Source organism: Oncorhynchus masou, chromosome 24 (genome assembly GCF_036934945.1).
Source record: "Oncorhynchus masou masou isolate Uvic2021 chromosome 24, UVic_Omas_1.1, whole genome shotgun sequence".
NCBI lineage: Eukaryota > Metazoa > Chordata > Actinopteri > Salmoniformes > Salmonidae > Oncorhynchus > Oncorhynchus masou.
Genome location: NC_088235.1, coordinates 14606293 through 14627458, shown reverse-complemented (window position 1 = coordinate 14627458; position 21166 = coordinate 14606293). Strand labels below are relative to the sequence as shown.

At 44.4% G+C, this 21166-nt stretch overlaps 1 protein-coding gene across 1 annotated transcript; it reads left to right on the top strand.

The window, feature by feature from the left end:
• Positions 1–18708, top strand: LOC135511857 (potassium channel subfamily K member 1-like). Its single transcript, XM_064933346.1, has 3 exons — positions 1–766; positions 6163–6558; positions 17987–18708. Exons 1-3 carry the CDS (start codon positions 412–414, stop codon positions 18256–18258), a joined length of 1023 nt encoding a protein of 340 aa, XP_064789418.1. The 5' UTR covers positions 1–411; the 3' UTR covers positions 18259–18708.
• The last annotated feature ends 2458 nt before the right edge of the window (positions 18709–21166 follow it).

The window sequence follows — 21166 nt, the reverse complement described above, 5'->3', positions numbered from 1 at the left end:
GTTACCTTCGTGAACAATGACTACAGACAAAGAGGTGCAATATACTAGCTCTCTACGCCCACGTGTCTGTTTCGATGTGTTTCACCTAGAAGCAGAGAAGAGGGGAACAGACTGACGTAACATAGTCCCGGCATCCTCCGCCGCCACATCATCCTCTTCTCAGCAGCAGAACGACCCTTCTCGGTGAAAGTGAACAGAATATACAGAGGACAGGCAGAGAGGAGACGGAAAATAAACCAAAACGTATAGAGTCACGATTCTCACATGCGTGCTTTTGGTCGTAGTTGAACTAGAAATAAGCTACATTGTATTTTAGTCGACGTTGTTACTATTTTAGCGTCTATAAACTATTCATTGTTTATGTCAAGAGTATAAACTGTAACACATTGAGGTTTCAACAACTCTTGGAAAATGCTACAATCTCTAACTAGCAATTCGTGTGTGCGGTTGATACAAAGTCACAAATCGACATGGTATTTTGTGCTTCTAGTCTTGGGATATATTCTTTATCTTATATTCGGAGCTGTTGTCTTTTCATCGGTGGAACTGCCTTATGAAGACCGTCTAAGACAGGAGTTACGAACCATCAAAAAACTGTTCCTCCAGGACCACGAATGTCTGTCGGAAGAACGCCTTGAGAAGTTTTTGGAGAAAGCGCTCGAGGCCAGTAACTATGGAGTGTCCATTCTCAATAACGCATCGGCAAATTGGAACTGGGACTTCACCTCCTCGCTCTTTTTCGCCAGTACTGTATTGTCTACCACAGGTGAGTCCGTCATTGGCCTATTAAAGTGTACTGCATTTCAGCCATCTAGGGGTGGGCTGGCTGGAGGTGATGCAGGCTGCGCGTCATAGCTCGTTCTACGTTGGCGCAATGACATCGCACCCAGAAATGAATAGGTGACGTTCAGCAATGTGTTGCTCTTAATATATCTATTTTCGGAAAAATAAGGGAGTTGCTTGCTTATGTAGTTATGGATGATGGTTATACAGTTCATTATTGTCATAACCTTCTTGTAACTAGGCACACGACCTGAAAGCAGTTTGCGTTTTGTTGCCTGTGACACTGACATGTACACTATCGAGACACTGTACACCCAAGTAACACCTGGCTATGTTACCTGAACTCAGCTCAGTGATGACAATACATATATGCCCCCAATGCAGACATTGCACACAACAAAGGCCTACTATATAGGCCAACCCCCCAAAATAGATGTCTGCATAGCTGTGCTGCAGCACCCCCTGACACATCAGAATAATAAAGAAAAAATGAATTTTAAAAAGTACGATATTTTTTAAATCAAAAGTAGCGCACGGTGCCTTTTACTAGTCCTGTATGAGCTTGTAGCGCAGGCCAAAAACAATTATGCTCCGCCACACCCTCCCCCCTGATCTCATGACCTGGTCAGGTAAAACTCTGGGTCCTATTTGTAGGCCATGACAGAACATGTTTATTATTTCCTTTTCATCTGTGTTATGACTATAGGGCTGGGGGTTTCTTGCCGGGTCATGTGAATTGGAAACCCTTTCAAACTACCACAAACCTTGTTATTATTCATTCTGAATCTGATATCATAAGAGCCAGAGACAAAAACTTAAATGGACAACATACTCTGTAGTACAGTTAAGCTGCAGCTGGCCCAGAACAGAGCAGCTTGTCTTGCTCTTCATTGTAATCAGATGGCTAATATTAATCAAATGCATGCCAGTCTCTCTTGGCTAAGAGTTGAGGAGAGACGGGCTGCATCACTTCTTATTTTTTACAAGAAACATTAATGTGTTGAAAAATCCTAATTGTTTGCATAGTCAACTTATGCACAGCTCTGATGCACACACGTACCCCACCAGACATGCCACCAGGGGTCTTTTCATAGTCCCAAATCCAGAACAAATGCAAGGCATACATTATTATATAGAGCCATTATTGCATGGAACACAGAACTGATCAAAATAGAACCCCAGAACTGGTCATCTTAAACAGACCACAGAACCGGTCATCTTAAACAGACCACAGAACCGGTCATCTTAAATAGACCACAGAACCGGTCATCTTAAATAGACCACAGAACTGGGAATCTTAAATAGACCACAGAACTGGTCATCTTAAACAGACCACAGAACTGGGAATCTTAAATAGACCACAGAACTGGGAATCTTAAACAGACCACAGAACTGGGAATCTTAAATAGACCACAGAACTGGGAATCTTAAATAGACCACAGAACTGGTCATCTTAAACAGAGCACAGACCACAGAACTGGTCATCTTAAACAGACCACAGAACTGGTCATCTTAAACAGACCACAGAACTGGGAATCTTAAATAGACCACAGAACTGGGAATCTTAAACAGACCACAGAACTGGGAATCTTAAATAGACCACAGAACTGGGAATCTTAAATAGACCACAGAACTGGTCATCTTAAACAGACCACAGAACTGGGAATCTTAAATAGACCACAGAACTGGGAATCTTAAACAGACCACAGAACTGGGAATCTTAAATAGACCACAGAACTGGGAATCTTAAACAGACCACAGAACTGGTCATCTTAAACAGACCACAGAACTGGTCATCTTAAACAGAGCACAGAACTGGTCATCTTAAACAGACCACAGAACTGGTCATCTTAAACAGACCACAGAACTGGTCATCTTAAACAGACCACAGAACCGGTCATCTTAAATAGACCACAGAACTGGTCATCTTAAACAGAGCACAGACCACAGAACTGGTCATCTTAAACAGACCACAGAACTGGTCATCTTAAACAGACCACAGAACCGGTCATCTTAAATAGACCACAGAACTGGTCATCTTAAATAGACCACAGAACCGGTCATCTTAAATAGACAACAGAACTGGGAATCTTAAATAGACCACAGAACTGCTCATCTTAAACAGACCACAGAACTGGGAATCTTAAATAGACCACAGAACTGGTCATCTTAAACAGAGCACAGACCACAGAACTGGTCATCTTAAACAGACCACAGAACTGGTCATCTTAAACAGACCACAGAACCGGTCATCTTAAACAGACCACAGAACTGGTCATCTTAAATAGACCACAGAACTGGTCATCTTAAACAGACCACAGAACTGGTCATCTTAAACAGACCACAGAACTGGTCATCTTAAACAGACCACAGAACCGGTCATCTTAAATAGACCACAGAACTGGTCATCTTAAATAGACCACAGAACCGGTCATCTTAAATAGACAACAGAACTGGGAATCTTAAATAGACCACAGAACTGGTCATCTTAAACAGACCACAGAACTGGGAATCTTAAATAGACCACAGAACTGGTCATCTTAAACAGACCACAGAACTGGGAATCTTAAATAGACCACAGAACTGGTCATCTTAAACAGAGCACAGACCACAGAACTGGTCATCTTAAACAGACCACAGAACCGGTCATCTTAAACAGACCACAGAACTGGTCATCTTAAACAGACCACAGAACCGGTCATCTTAAACAGACCACAGAACTGGTCCTCTTAAACAGACCACAGAACTGGTCATCTTAAACAGACCACAGAACCGGTCATCTTAAACAGACCACAGAACTGGTCATCTTAAACAGACCACAGAACTGGTCATCTTAAACAGAGCACAGAACTGGTCATCTTAAACAGACAACACGTAAGTAGACTGTGAATCCAATTGGTTTAATATCCGCTGATGTCACCACACTGGGGCTCCCTTCTAAACAGGCATTGCTTCATTTTACTGCAGGGATTGATTCCTAACATAACTCTCTATCCATTTTGACTTCATGGTAGCCCTACTCTGACATGAACTAGCCTAGTTTTCCATGACTGTATTGGAGGGCCATGGCATTTTGAACACTCATGATAGGAACACTTCAACCAAAACATGCTACATGCTCTTTTCTTTAAAGGGGCAATCTAGAGGTAGAACAATACCAAAACGGGCACCACACTACTGTTTTGGTAAAAAGGTCAGAGATGTGGCTGGAGAAATGTAACCACTCTCAACTTCATAGACAGAGCGATGGATAGAAGGACTGGTCATCCATGAAATCAAACGTAACGTTTTAACCATGTTTTGAGGCTATATAGTGTTTGTTTACATTTACATTGTTATAAATAATTGGATTAAAACACGTTTCTATTTGGGGTTCTGAAGAATCAATGGGTAGATATAGGTAACACTTGAGTAAATGAGGGATATGAATTATAGTGAAAGCAGGTGCTTCCACGCAGGTGTGATTCTTGAGTTTATTAAGCAATTAACATTCCATCATGCTTAGGGTCATGTATAAAAATTCCCAGTTGCCCATTATTTAGACTACAATGGCTAGAAGAAGAGATTCAGTGACTTTGAAAAAGGGGTCTGAAAGGAGCATAGAGGGCTTAAATGGTGTGTTTATGTATGTGTGTGTGTGTGTGTGGGTGTGTGTGTCTCAGCCGCCAGATTGAACACAAACTGAACACAAATTATGGACTTTCTTGTGGACAATGGTGTCGCATCCCTCCCATTGAGTTCCAGAATATTGTAGAATCTATGCCAAGGCACATTGAAGCTGTTCTGGCTCATTTTGACCCAACACCCTATTAAGACTCTTTATGTTGGTGTTTCCTTTATTTTTGGCAGTTACCTGTATCATTCATTTAGGTCCAAAAATGGATGTAGCAACTACAGATTTCCCCTTTAATGTCACCTTCTGGTGTGAGTGCCATGAGCTACAGAACAGAGTTCCCAACCCTCTAGATTGTGTTGTTTTGTCTACTGCCTTGTAATGTGGTTCAGCTGGACAGTAGACTACTGTCATCACTACTACTGCCTTGTAATGTGGTTCAGCTGGGCAGTAGACTACTGTCATCACTACTACTGCCTTGTAATGTGGTTCAGCTGGACAGTAGACTACTGTCATCACTACTACTACCTTGTATGTGGTTCAGCTGGGCAGTAGACTACTGTCATCACTACTACTACCTTGTAATGTGGTTCAGCTGGACAGTAGACTACTGTCATCACTACTACTGCCTTGTAATGTGGTTCAGCTGGACAGTAGACTACTGTCATCACTACTACTGCCTTGTAATGTGGTTCAGCTGGGCAGTAGACTACTGTCATCACTACTACTGCCTTGTAATGTGGTTCAGCTGGGCAGTAGACTACTGTCATCACTACTACTGCCTTGTAATGTGGTTCAGCTGGACAGTAGACTACTGTCATCACTACTACTGCCTTGTATGTGGTTCAGCTGGGCAGTAAACTACTGTCATCACTACTACTACCTTGTAATGTGGTTCAGCTGGGCAGTAGACTACTGTCATCACTACTACTACCTTGTAATGTGGTTCAGCTGGGCAGTAGACTACTGTCATCACTACTACTACCTTGTAATGTGGTTCAGCTGGGCAGTAGACTACTGTCATCACTACTACTGCCTTGTAATGTGGTTCAGCTGGACAGTAGACTACTGTCATCACTACTACTACCTTGTAATGTGGTTCAGCTGGGCAGTAGACTACTGTCATCACTACTACTACCTTGTAATGTGGTTCAGCTGGACAGTAGACTACTGTCATCACTACTACTGCCTTGTAATGTGGTTCAGCTGGGCAGTAGACTACTGTCATCACTACTACTGCCTTGTAATGTGGTTCAGCTGGGCAGTAGACTACTGTCATCACTACTACTACCTTGTAATGTGGTTCAGCTGGGCAGTAGACTACTGTCATCACTACTACTACCTTGTAATGTGGTTCAGCTGGGCAGTAGACTACTGTCATCACTACTACTACCTTGTAATGTGGTTCAGCTGGGCAGTAGACTACTGTCATCACTACTACTACCTTGTAATGTGGTTCAGCTGGACAGTAGACTACTGTCATCACTACTACTGCCTTGTAATGTGGTTCAGCTGGGCAGTAGACTACTGTCATCACTACTACTACCTTGTAATGTGGTTCAGCTGGGCAGTAGACTACTGTCATCACTACTACTGCCTTGAACGTGTAGATGAAAAAGGTGATGCAAATATTTGGGAAGTAGGTAACACTTTGTATTAAGGTTGGTCTTAACTAATATCAATATTGTATTAACATGTCGTTAGATAATGCTGTACTTTAACATGGATCATAATATGAATTAAACACTGCTTTGTGTTTCCTCCAGGATACGGTCACACCGCTCCGCTCTCCGACGGGGGAAAAGCTTTTTGTATCGTCTACTCTGTGCTCGGCATCCCCTTCACCCTCCTCTTCCTCACCGCCGTGGTCCAACGCATCATGATCTTCAGCACACGCCGGCCCGTCATGTATGTGTCCACCCGCTGGGGCCTGTCCAAACCTTTGGTAGCCATGGTCCACGCCACGCTCCTCGCCATCCTGGCTGCTTCCTGTTTCTTCCTCATCCCGGCGGCCATCTTCTCCTCCCTAGAGGAGAACTGGAACTTCCTGGAGAGTTTCTACTTCTGTTTTATATCTCTCAGTACCATCGGACTGGGAGATTACGTACCAGGAGAGTCCTTCAACCAGAGGTTCAGACAGATCTATAAAGTGGGCATCACTGGTAAGTGTTCACATTTGTTTGCTTGAATTTCTTTTAGCCCACAATAGGTGCCGGTCTTCCAAGAGTCCATGAGAGATTGATAAATGATCCAGAACTGGGGTGATGAATGATCCAGAACTGGGGTGATAAATGATCCAGAACTGGGGTGATGAATGATCCAGAACTGGGGTGATGAATGATCCAGAACTGGGGTGATGAATGATCCAGAACTGGGGTGATAAATGATCCAGAACTGGGGTGATGAATGATCCAGAACTGGGGTGATGAATGATCCAGAACTGGGGTGATGAATGATCCAGAACTGGGGTGATAAATGATCCAGAACTAGGGTGATAAATGATCCAGAACTGGGGTGATAAATGATCCAGAACTGGGGTGATAAATGATCCAGAACTGGGGTGATGAATGATCTAGAACTGGGGTGATAAATGATCCAGAACTGGGGTGATAAATGATCCAGAACTGGGGTGATGAATGATCCAGAACTGGGGAGATGAATGTTCCAGAACTGTGGAGATGAATGATCTAGAACTGGGGTGATGAATGATCCAGAACTGGGGTGATAAATGATCCAGAACTGGGGTGATGAATGATCCAGAACTGGGGAGAGAAATGATCTAGAACTGGGGTGATGAATGATCCAGAACTGGGGTGATAAATTATCCAGAACTGGGGTGATGAATGATCCAGAACTGGGGTGATGAATGATCCAGAACTGGGGTGATGAATGATCCAGAACTGGGGTGATGAATGATCCAGAACTGGGGAGATGAATGATCCAGAACTGGGGTGATGAATGATCTAGAACTGGGGTGATGAATGATCTAGAACTGGGGTGATGAATGATCTAGAACTGGGGTGATGAATGATCTAGAACTGGGGTGATGAATGATCCAGAACTGGGGTGATGAATGATCCAGAACTGGGGTGATAAATGATCCAGAACTGGGGTGATGAATGATCCAGAACTGGGGTGATGAATGATCCAGAACTGGGGTGATGAATGATCCAGAACTGGGGTGATGAATGATCCAGAACTGGGGTGATGAATGATCCAGAACTGGGGTGATGAATGATCCAGAACTGGGGTGATGAATGATCTAGAACTGGGGTGATGAATGATCCAGAACTGGGGTGATGAATGATACAGAACTGGGGTGATGAATGATCTAGAACTGGGGAGATGAATGATCTAGAACTGGGGTGATGAATGATCTAGAACTGGGGTGATGAATGATCTAGAACTGGGGTGATGAATGATCCAGAACTGAGGCTCAGCATTGGACAGGTTCGTCTTGAGGCTCTGGATGCTATTGGACAGGTTCGTCTTGAGGCTCTGGATGCTATTGGACAGGTTTGTCTTGAGGATCTAGATGCTATTGGACAGGTTCGTTGTGAGGTTCTGGATGCTATTGGACAGGTTCGTTGTGAGGCTCTAGATGCTATTGGACAGGTTTGTCTTGAGGCTCTAGATGCTATTGGACAGGTTTGTCTTGAGGATCTAGATGCTATTGGACAGGTTCGTTGTGAGGTTCTGGATGCTATTGGACAGGTTCGTTGTGAGGCTCTGGATGCTATTGGACAGGTTTGTCTTGAGGCTCTAGATGCTATTGGACAGGTTTGTATTGAGGCTCTAGATGCTATTGGACAAGTTTGTATTGAGGCTCTCGATGCTATTGGACAGGTTCGTTGTGAGGCTCTAGATGCTATTGGACAAGTTTGTATTGTGGCTCTAGATGCTATTGGACAGGTTTGTCTTGAGGCTCTAGATGCTATTGGACAGGTTTGTCTTGAGGCTCTGGATGCTATTGGACAGGTTTGTTGTGAGGCTCTAGATGCTATTGGACAATTTTGTATTGAGGCTCTAGATGCTATTGGACAAGTTTGTATTGAGGCTCTCGATGCTATTGGACAGGTTTGTCTTGAGGCTCTAGATGCTATTGGACAGGTTTGTCTTGAGGATCTAGATGCTATTGGACAGGTTCGTTGTGAGGTTCTGGATGCTATTGGACAGGTTCGTTGTGAGGCTCTAGATGCTATTGGACAGGTTTGTCTTGAGGCTCTAGATGCTATTGGACAGGTTTGTCTTGAGGATCTAGATGCTATTGGACAGGTTCGTTGTGAGGTTCTGGATGCTATTGGACAGGTTCGTTGTGAGGCTCTGGATGCTATTGGACAGGTTTGTCTTGAGGCTCTAGATGCTATTGGACAGGTTTGTCTTGAGGCTCTAGATGCTATTGGACAGGTTTGTCGTGAGGCTCTGGATGCTATTGGACAAGTTTGTCGTGAGGCTCTAGATGCTATTGGACAGGTTTGTCGTGAGGCTCTAGATGCTATTGGACAAGTTTGTATTGAGGCTCTAGATGCTATTGGACAAGTTTGTATTGTGGCTCTCGATGCTATTGGACAGGTTCGTTGTGAGGCTCTAGATGCTATTGGACAAGTTTGTATTGTGGCTCTAAATGCTATTGGACAGGTTTGTCTTGAGGCTCTAGATGCTATTGGACAGGTTTGTCTTGAGGCTCTGGATGCTATTGGACAGGTTTGTTGTGAGGCTCTAGATGCTATTGGACAATTTTGTATTGAGGCTCTAGATGCTATTGGACAAGTTTGTATTGAGGCTCTCGATGCTATTGGACAGGTTTGTCTTGAGGCTCTAGATGCTATTGGACAGGTTTGTCTTGAGGATCTAGATGCTATTGGACAGGTCCGTTGTGAGTTTCTGGATGCTATTGGACAGGTTAGTTGTGAGAATCTAGATGCTATTGGACAGGTTTGTCTTGAGGCTCTAGATGCTATTGGACAGGTTTGTCTTGAGGATCTAGATGCTATTGGACAGGTTCGTTGTGAGGTTCTGGATGCTATTGGACAGGTTCGTTGTGAGGCTCTGGATGCTATTGGACAGGTTTGTCTTGAGGCTCAGGATGCTATTGGACAGGTTAGTTGTGAGGTTCTGGATGCTATTTAACAGGTTCGTTGTGAGGCTCTGGATGCTATTGGACAGGTTTGTCTTGAGGCTCTAGATGCTATTGGACATGTTTGTCTTGAGGCTCTAGATGCTATTGGACAGGTTTGTCGTGAGGCTCTGGATGCTATTGGACAAGTTTGTTGTGAGGCTCTAGATGCTATTGGACAGGTTTGTCGTGAGGCTCTAGATGCTATTGGACAAGTTTGTATTGAGGCTCTAGATGCTATTGGACAAGTTTGTATTGAGGCTCTCGATGCTATTGGACAGGTTCGTTGTGAGGCTCTAGATGCTATTGGACAAGTTTGTATTGTGGCTCTAGATGCTATTGGACAGGTTTGTCTTGAGGCTCTAGATGCTATTGGACAATTTTGTATTAAGGCTCTAGATGCTATTGGACAAGTTTGTATTGAGGCTCTCGATGCTATTGGACAGGTTTGTCTTGAGGCTCTAGATGCTATTGGACAGGTTTGTCTTGAGGATCTAGATGCTATTGGACAGGTTCGTTGTGAGGTTCTGGATGCTATTGGACAGGTTCGTTGTGAGGCTCTAGATGCTATTGGACAGGTTTGTCTTGAGGCTCTAGATGCTATTGGACAGGTTTGTCTTGAGGATCTAGATGCTATTGGACAGTTTCGTTGTGAGGTTCTGGATGCTATTGGACAGGTTCGTTGTGAGGCTCTGGATGCTATTGGACAGGTTCGTTGTGAGGCTCTAGATGCTATTGGACAGGTTTGTCTTGAGGCTCTAGATGCTATTGGACAGGTTTGTCTTGAGGATCTAGATGCTATTGGACAGTTTCGTTGTGAGGTTCTGGATGCTATTGGACAGGTTCGTTGTGAGGTTCTGGATGCTATTGGACAGGTTCGTTGTGAGGCTCTGGATGCTATTGGACAGGTTTGTCTTGAGGCTCAGGATGCTATTGGACAGGTTCGTTGTGAGGTTCTGGATGCTATTTAACAGGTTCGTTGTGAGGCTCTGGATGCTATTGGACAGGTTTGTCTTGAGGCTCTAGATGCTATTGGACAGGTTTGTCTTGAGGCTCTGGATGCTATTGGACAGGTTTGTTGTGAGGCTCTAGATGCTATTGGACAAGTTTGTATTGAGGCTCTAGATGCTATTGGACAGACTCATCTTGCTCTTTAGAAGCCACAAACCAGAAGCCTTTTGTTGTGAAAGAGAAGACAGCTACTGGCTAAGAAGAGAGAAAAAGGCTGATTTTGAACTTAGTAGGGGGTCCTGTATATTTATAGAACTGGGGTGATGAATGATCTAGAACTGGGGTGATGAATGATCTAGAACTGGGGTGATGAATGATCCAGAACTGGGGTGATGAATGATACAGAACTGGGGAGATGAATGATCTAGAACTGGGGTGATGAATGATCTAGAACTGGGGTGATGAATGATACAGAACTGGGGAGATGAATGATCTAGAACTGGGGTGATGAATGATCTAGAACTGGGGTGATGAATGATCCAGAACTGAGGCTCAGCATTGGACAGGTTCGTCTTGAGGCTCTGGATGCTATTGGACATGTTTGTCTTGAGGCTCTACATGCTATTGGACAGGTTTGTCTTGAGGCTCTAGATGCTATTGGACAGGTTTGTCTTGAGGATCTAGATGCTATTGGACAGGTTCGTTGTGAGGTTCTGGATGCTATTGGACAGGTTCGTTGTGAGGCTCTAGATGCTATTGGACAGGTTTGTCTTGAGGCTCTAGATGCTATTGGACAGGTTTGTCTTGAGGATCTAGATGCTATTGGACAGGTTCATTGTGAGGTTCTGGATGCTATTGGACAGGTTCGTTGTGAGGCTCTGGATTCTATTGGACAGGTTTGTCTTGAGGCTCAGGATGCTATTGGACAGGTTCGTTGTGAGGTTCTGGATGCTATTTAACAGGTTCGTTGTGAGGCTCTGGATGCTATTGGACAGGTTTCTCTTGAGGCTCTAGATGCTATTGGACATGTTTGTCTTGAGGCTCTACATGCTATTGGACAGGTTTGTCGTGAGGCTCTGGATGCTATTGGACAGGTTCGTTGTGAGGCTCTAGATGCTATTGGACAAGTTTGTATTGTGGCTCTAGATGCTATTGGACAGGTTTGTCTTGAGGCTCTCGATGCTATTGGACAGGTTCGTTGTGAGGCTCTAGATGCTATTGGACATGTTTGTCTTGAGGCTCTACATGCTATTGGACAGGTTTGTCGTGAGGCTCTGGATGCTATTGGACAAGTTTGTCGTGAGGCTCTAGATGCTATTGGACAGGTTTGTCGTGAGGCTCTAGATGCTATTGGACAAGTTTGTATTGAGGCTCTAGATGCTATTGGACAAGTTTGTATTGAGGCTCTCGATGCTATTGGACAGGTTCGTTGTGAGGCTCTAGATGCTATTGGACAAGTTTGTATTGTGGCTCTAGATGCTATTGGACAGGTTTGTCTTGAGGCTCTAGATGCTATTGGACAGGTTTGTCTTGAGGCTCTGGATGCTATTGGACAGGTTTGTTGTGAGGCTCTAGATGCTATTGGACAATTTTGTATTGAGTCTCTAGATGCTATTGGACAAGTTTGTATTGAGGCTCTCGATGCTATTGGACAGGTTTGTCTTGAGGCTCTAGATGCTATTGGACAGGTTTGTCTTGAGGATCTAGATGCTATTGGGCAGGTTCGTTGTGAGGTTCTGGATGCTATTGGACAGGTTCGTTGTGAGGCTCTAGATGCTATTGGACAGGTTTGTCTTGAGGCTCTAGATGCTATTGGACAGGTTTGTCTTGAGGATCTAGATGCTATTGGACAGGTTCGTTGTGAGGTTCTGGATGCTATTGGACAGGTTTGTTGTGAGGCTCTGGATGCTATTGGACAGGTTTGTCTTGAGGCTCAGGATGCTATTGGACAGGTTCGTTGTGAGGTTCTGGATGCTATTTAACAGGTTCGTTGTGAGGCTCTGGATGCTATTGGACAGGTTTGTCTTGAGGCTCTAGATGCTATTGGACATGTTTGTCTTGAGGCTCTAGATGCTATTGACAGGTTTGTCGTGAGGCTCTGGATGCTATTGGACAAGTTTGTCGTGAGGCTCTAGATGCTATTGGACAGGTTTGTCGTGAGGCTCTAGATGCTATTGGACAAGTTTGTATTGTGGCTCTAGATGCTATTGGACAGGTTTGTCTTGAGGCTCTAGATGCTATTGGACAGGTTTGTCTTGAGGCTCTGGATGCTATTGGACAGGTTTGTTGTGAGGCTCTAGATGCTATTGGACAAGTTTGTATTGAGGCTCTAGATGCTATTGCACAGACTCATCTTGCTCTTTAGAAGCCACAGTCCAAAAGCCTTTTGTTGTGAAAGAGAAGACAGCTACTGGCTAAGAAGTGAGAAAAAGGCTGATTTTGAACTTAGTAGGGGGTCCTGTATATTTATAGACCTGGGGTGATGAATGATCTAGAACTGGGGTGATGAATGATCTAGAACTGGGGTGATGAATGATCCAGAACTGGGGTGATGAATGATCCAGAACTGGGGTGATGAATGATACAGAACTGGGGTGATGAATGATACAGAACTGGGGAGATGAATGATCTAGAACTGGGGTGATGAATGATCTAGAACTGGGGTGATGAATGATCTAGAACTGGGGTGATGAATGATCCAGAACTGAGGCTCAGCATTGGACAGGTTCGTCTTGAGGCTCTGGATGCTATTGGACATGTTTGTCTTGAGGCTCTGGATGCTATTGGACAGGTTTGTCTTGAGGATCTAGATGCTATTTAACAGGTTCGTTGTGAGGCTCTGGATGCTATTGGACAGGTTTGTCTTGAGGCTCTAGATGCTATTGGACAGGTTTGTCGTGAGGCTCTGGATGCTATTGGACAAGTTTGTCGTGAGGCTCTAGATGCTATTGGACATGTTTGTCTTGAGGCTCTAGATGCTATTGGACAGGTTTGTCGTGAGGCTCTGGATGCTATTGGACAAGTTTGTATTGAGGCTCTCGATGCTATTGGACAGGTTCGTTGTGAGGCTCTAGATGCTATTGGACAAGTTTGTATTGTGGCTCTAGATGCTATTGGACAGGTTTGTCTTGAGGCTCTAGATGCTATTGGACAGGTTTGTCTTGAGGCTCTGGATGCTATTGGACAGGTTTGTTGTGAGGCTCTAGATGCTATTGGACAATTTTGTATTGAGGCTCTAGATGCTATTGGACAAGTTTGTATTGAGGCTCTCGATGCTATTGGACAGGTTTGTCTTGAGGATCTAGATGCTATTGGACAGGTTCGTTGTGAGGTTCTGGATGCTATTGGACAGGTTTGTCGTGAGGCTCTAGATGCTATTGGACAAGTTTGTATTGAGGCTCTAGATGCTATTGGACAAGTTTGTATTGAGGCTCTCGATGCTATTGGACAGGTTCGTTGTGAGGCTCTAGATGCTATTGGACAAGTTTGTATTGTGGCTCTAGATGCTATTGGACAGGTTTGTCTTGAGGCTCTGGATGCTATTGGACAGGTTTGTCTTGAGGCTCTGGATGCTATTGGACAGGTTTGTTGTGAGGCTCTAGATGCTATTGGACAATTTTGTATTGAGGCTCTAGATGCTATTGCACAAGTTTGTATTGAGGCTCTCGATGCTATTGGACAGGTTTGTCTTGAGGCTCTAGATGCTATTGGACAGGTTTGTCTTGAGGATCTAGATGCTATTGGACAGGTTCGTTGTGAGGTTCTGGATGCTATTGGACAGGTTCGTTGTGAGGCTCTAGATGCTATTGGACAGGTTTGTCTTGAGGCTCTAGATGCTATTGGACAGGTTTGTCTTGAGGATCTAGATGCTATTGGACAGGTTCGTTGTGAGGTTCTGGATGCTATTGGACAGGTTCGTTGTGAGGCTCTGGATGCTATTGGACAGGTTTGTCTTGAGGCTCAGGATGCTATTGGACAGGTTCGTTGTGAGGTTCTGGATGCTATTTAACAGGTTCGTTGTGAGGCTCTGGATGCTATTGGACAGGTTTGTCTTGAGGCTCTAGATGCTATTGGACAGGTTTGTCTTGAGGCTCTGGATGCTATTGGACAGGTTTGTTGTGAGGCTCTAGATGCTATTGGACAAGTTTGTATTGAGGCTCTAGATGCTATTGGACAAGTTTGTATTGAGGCTCTCGATGCTATTGGACAGGTTCGTTGTGAGGCTCTAGATGCTATTGGACAAGTTTGTATTGAGGCTCTGGATGCTATTGGACAGGTTTGTTGTGAGGCTCTAGATGCTATTGGACAAGTTTGTATTGAGGCTCTAGATGCTATTGGACAGACTCATCTTGCTCTTTAGAAGCCACAAACCAGAAGCCTTTTGTTGTGAAAGAGAAGACAGCTACTGGCTAAGAAGAGAGAAAAAGGCTGATTTTGAACTTAGTAGGGGGTCCTGTATATTTATAGAACTGGTGGTGATGAATGATCTAGAACTGGGGTGATGAATGATCTAGAACTGGGGTGATGAATGATCTAGAACTGGGGTGATGAATGATCCAGAACTGGGGTGATGAATGATACAGAACTGGGGTGATGAATGATCTAGAACTGGGGTGATGAATGATCTAGAACTGGGGTGATGAATGATCTAGAACTGGGGTGATGAATGATCTAGAACTGGGGTGATGAATGATCCAGAACTGAGGCTCAGCATTGGACAGGTTCGTCTTGAGGCTCTGGATGCTATTGGACATGTTTGTCTTGAGGCTCTACATGCTATTGGACAGGTTTGTCTTGAGGATCTAGATGCTATTGGACAGGTTCGTTGTGAGGTTCTGGATGCTTTTGGACAGGTTCGTTTTGAGGCTCTGGATTCTATTGGACAGGTTTGTCTTGAGGCTCAGGATGCTATTGGACAGGTTCGTTGTGAGGTTCTGGATGCTATTTAACAGGTTCGTTGTGAGGCTCTAGATGCTATTGGACAATTTTGTATTGAGGCTCTAGATGCTATTGGACAGGTTTGTCGTGAGGCTCTAGATGCTATTGGACAAGTTTGTATTGAGGCTCTAGATGCTATTGGACAAGTTTGTATTGAGGCTCTCGATGCTATTGGACAGGTTCGTTGTGAGGCTCTAGATGCTATTGGACAAGTTTGTATTGTGGCTCTAGATGCTATTGGACAGGTTTGTCTTGAGGCTCTAGATGCTATTGGACAGGTTTGTCTTGAGGCTCTGGATGCTATTGGACAGGTTTGTTGTGAGGCTCTAGATGCTATTGGACAATTTTGTATTGAGGCTCTAGATGCTATTGGACAGACTCATCTTGCTCTTTAGAAGCCACAAACCAGAAGCCTTTTGTTGTGAAAGAGAAGACAGCTACTGGCTAAGAAGAGAGAAAAAGGCTGATTTTGAACTTAGTAGGGGGTCCTGTATATTTATAGAACTGGGGTGATGAATGATCTAGAACTGGGGTGATGAATGATCTAGAACTGGGGTGATGAATGATCTAGAACTGGGGTGATGAATGATCTAGAACTGGGGTGATGAATGATCTAGAACTGGGGTGATGAATGATCTAGAACTGGGGTGATGAATGATCCAGAACTGGGGTGATGAATGATACAGAACTGGGGAGATGAATGATCTAGAACTGGGGTGATGAATGATCTAGAACTGGGGTGATGAATGATCTAGAACTGGGGTGATGAATGATCTAGAACTGGGGTGATGAATGATCCAGAACTGAGGCTCAGCATTGGACAGGTTCGTCTTGAGGCTCTGGATGCTATTGGACATGTTTGTCTTGAGGCTCTACATGCTATTGGACAGGTTTGTCTTGAGGCTCTAGATGCTATTGGACAGGTTTGTCTTGAGGATCTAGATGCTATTGGACAGGTTCGTTGTGAGGTTCTGGATGCTATTGGACAGGTTCGTTGTGAGGCTCTAGATGCTATTGGACAGGTTTGTCTTGAGGCTCTAGATGCTATTGGACAGGTTTGTCTTGAGGATCTAGATGCTATTGGACAGGTTCGTTGTGAGGTTCTGGATGCTATTGGACAGGTTTGTCTTGAGGCTCTAGATGCTATTGGACAGGTTTGTCTTGAGGATCTAGATGCTATTGGACAGGTTCGTTGTGAGGTTCTGGATGCTATTGGACAGGTTCGTTGTGAGGCTCTAGATGCTATTGGACAGGTTTGTCTTGAGGCTCTAGATGCTATTGGACAGGTTTGTCTTGAGGATCTAGATGCTATTGGACAGGTTCGTTGTGAGGTTCTGGATGCTATTGGACAGGTTCGTTGTGAGGCTCTGGATGCTATTGGACAGGTTTGTCTTGAGGCTCAGGATGCTATTGGACAGGTTCGTTGTGAGGTTCTGGATGCTATTTAACAGGTTCGTTGTGAGGCTCTGGATGCTATTGGACAGGTTTGTCTTGAGGCTCTAGATGCTATTGGACAGGTTTGTCGTGAGGCTCTGGATGCTATTGGACAAGTTTGTCGTGAGGCTCTAGATGCTATTGGACAGGTTTGTCGTGAGGCTCTAGATGCTATTGGACAAGTTTGTATTGAGGCTCTAGATTCTATTGAACAAGTTTGTATTGAGGCTCTCGATGCTATTGGACAGGTTCGTTGTGAGGCTCTAGATGCTATTGGACAAGTTTGTATTGTGGCTCTAGATGCTATTGGACAGGTTTGTCTTGAGGCTCTAGATGTTATTGGACAGGTTTGTCTTGAGGCTCTGGATGCTATTGGACAGGTTTGTTGTGAGGCTCTAGATGCTATTGGACAAGTTTGTATTGAGGCTCTCGATGCTATTGGACAAGTTTGTATTGAGGCTCTAGATGCTATTGGACAGACTCATCTTGCTCTTTAGAAGCCACAAACCAGAAGCCTTTTGTTGTGAAAGAGAAGACAGCTACTGGCTAAGAAGAGAGAAAAGGGCTGATTTTGAACTTAGTAGGGGGTCCTGTATATTTGATTTGGATTGCCCTCAGCACTTCTGGCATGTTTGTGAAGTTTGGCTGACTCTGAGACAGGAGAATCCTCCCATATCTTTCCTGAACATCCCCTCGTCCTTCATCAATACACAGAAAGGCTTCATCTAAATGAATGTAGACTGCTACTGCTATTCAGAGACTTTAGTTGATCTAAATTCTAGTTCAAAAATCATTATGACCATAGTAATGATCATGATAATAATTAGCTCATCTATTATTGGGAAAACCAACACCAAAACCTTTTACTGATTACACACTGCTTGCTGGGCTCATCAGTGCCCTTTCCCTCCCCCTAGTGGTTAGATAGAAAAACAAACAATGTTGTGAGGTTGTGATTGCCATGCTATGAACTGAGTCAGCTGAGGGTTTCAATGAGCCAGTGATGAGTTGGAGAAGAGGAGCGCTGTAGATAGCCTATTCACTATTTATATCACACTATGCATGTGAGGATATGAACCATGGAGGGAGAGTGATCAAATGACAATATTAATGGATTCTCTCTCTTTCTCTCTCTCTCTCTTTCTCTCCAGTCTACCTCCTCCTGGGCTTGGTCGTGATGCTGGTGGTCCTGGAGACGTTCTGTGAGCTGCAGCAGCTGAAGACCCTGAGGAAGATGTTCTATCTGAAGAAGGAGAAACCACAGGACCGCCTGGCTATACTGGAGCACGACCATCTGGCCTTCACCGCCGTGTCCCACCGGAACAAGTCCACCTCGCTCAGGGAGGACAACGCCAAGAACCTGCCCTTCGTTAGTGTCCCCGAGCTGGCCTCGCCCAGTGGGGACGACCCCATGATCGGCTAGAAAGGGGGTGGGGATAGTTAAAATGTTGGGGTGAAACTAGGGAAGGCCAAGGAGAGTAGAAGTGTAGTGAGGGGGGAGGGATGGTGAAACTAAGGTTGCAATCCATTTCTCTATCCTTCTTCTGAAGTGTGCACTTGATCACTGCATTTGTCACTATACCCTGATGAAGACAGCTTGTCTGTCGAAACGTTGGTTATTAGGATATTAAATTATTGCATCTGAGCCCCTGGGTGTGCAGCTCTCTTTTTCTTTTTCAAGTGTTCTACTCCGCTAGCCAGCACCTCGCCTAAACAGGTGTTCTACTCCGCTAGCCAGCACCTCGCCTAAACAGGTGTTCTACTCCGCTAGCCAGCACCTCGCCTAAACAGGTGTTCTACTCTGCTAGCCAGCACCTCGCCTAAACAGGTGTTCTACTCCGCTAGCCAGCACCTCGCCTAAACAGGTGTTCTACTCCGCTAGCCAGCACCTCTCCTAAACAGGTGTTCTACTCTGCTAGCCAGCACCTCTCCTAAACAGGTGTTCTACTCCGCTAGCCAGCACCTCGCCTAAACAGGTGTTCTACTCCACTAGCCAGCACCTCGCCTAAACAGGTGTTCTACTCCGCTAGCCAGCACCTCTCCTAAACAGGTGTTCTACTCTGCTAGCCAGCACCTCGCCTAAACAGGTGTTCTACTCCGCTAGCCAGCACCTCGCATAAACAGGTGTTCTACTCCGCTAACCAGCACCTCGCCTAAACAGGTGTTCTGCTCCGCTAGCCAGCACCTCGCCTAAACAGGTGTTCTACTCCGCTAGCCAGCACCTCGCCTAAACAGGTGTTCTACTCCGCTAACCAGCACCTCGCCTAAACAGGTGTTCTACTCCGCTAGCCAGCACCTCGCCTAAACAGGTGTTCTACTCCGCTAGCCAGCACCTCGCCTAAACAGGTGTTCTACTCCGCTAGCCAGCACCTCGCCTGAACAGGTGTTCTACTCCGCTAGCCAGCACCTCGCCTAAACAGGTGTTCTACTCCGCTAGCCAGCACCTCGCCTAAACAGGTGTTCTACTCCGCTAGCCAGCACCTCGCATAAACAGGTGTTCTACTCCGCTAACCAGCACCTCGCATAAACAGGTGTTCTACTCCGCTAGCCAGCACCTCGCCTAAACAGGTGTTCTACTCCGCTAGCCAGCACCTCGCATAAACAGGTGTTCTACTCCGCTAACCAGCACCTCGCCTAAACAGGTGTTCTACTCCGCTAGCCAGCACCTCGCCTAAACAGGTGTTCTACTCCGCTAACCAGCACCTTGCCTGAACACGTGTGCTTTCTTTCACCTCTTGATCACTGCCTACCATCAATTCTCTCCAGGTGAAACTCTCTGGAACATTAGCTGAAAATCTCTCTGCGAAACTCTCCCCAATCGATGCTTCCACCAATTCAATGCTTTTCAATAAGAAGGGTAGAGAATCGGGATGCAGCCTATGAAGGAAGGGAACGGAGATACCGGAGTCTCATAGGAGAGTAGAAGGGTATTTCAGAGAACTTCAGAACTTAAGCTTCAGCAAAAGGATACATTTTAAAAACAAAAGCTTGACTTCAAACCACTGTTAGTAATATTGAATAAGATAGTATTTTAGCCCTTTATCGTCCACGGGAACTTAACTATCCCTCTTAATGACACCCAACATGTAGCCTTCATATGTCTAGTTGATGTGTTCGCTGGTTAACTTAACGATAAGGGAAATGTCTGCCTTACTATTGGAGCTTCGTTCATTGTCAGGATCCTTGTTCAGAACAGCCTTGCTATCTGTCTACTGTTCTTATATAGACTATATCCATATCTCTCATGTGTTTATGAACACGCTTATAGTGAGTTCTGATGCAGTCATGATGTGTTATGAGCACAGTTATAAACACATAGATATGGGCTTCGTAGAAAGTCCTACTAACTTGACAATAGCACAGTTATAAACACATAGATATGGGCTTCGTAGAAAGTCCTACTAACTTGACAATAGCACAGTTATAAACACATAGATATGGGCTTCGTAGAAAGTCCTACTAACTTGACAATAGCACAGTTATAAACACATAGATATGGGCTTCGTAGAAAGTCCTACTAACTTGACAATAGCACAGTTGGGAACATTTAATTGGACATCCATCTGGGAAAATGGAAGCTAATATCACGTTATACTGGTAGAGTCTGTACACATAGTACTGGATGTAGTTCTAAGGTATATTTTACAGTAGTGAACTGAAACGCATGTATTCAGGTTAACTGGATCAGGTATACAACCGTAGCACATTTCATCATTGTGAAATGCCCTGAATATGAATTACAGTAAGATGTTTATTTGATGCTAGTTTAAAGTACCAGTTGTGATGTTATGTTGAGGTAGTTAAATGTTTCTTGAATAGTGCTGTACTGTCTGTATTTATCATGTTATTTAGTCTGAAAGAAATGGACTTATCGTGTGGCTTATTGTATGTTAAAGGGACGGTTAAAAAAGGACCACTAACAAAGCAGGTCTGAATCATGGTTCACTGCCAGAAGAAATGATGCTGTATAGAACCATGAAAGGTTCAGTGACTCATCTCATAGAGCACCTTATTTTTAGCAGTGTATTATCATCAATCATATGACCACAGCAGGTTTCTGAACACCTTATGTGAACCACTCAGAAATGGGAAATGACCAGGTTGAACATTTTGGACCAAAAATGATTGGTTCTGGAAAGTACAAAAGTTATGTCCTGAACTTCAGATTTAAGTGAGAGGACAAAGAAGAACTGAATTTAGAAGAAGTGATGTTGTTGTTAGAAGATTTGCAGTGTGTGTACAGATATAGGATCTTAATTTGACCAGTATTGTCACAGCAAAATAATCCTGCAGGAACAGGATTTTAACATTTAGTCCATAATGTTGCTTGA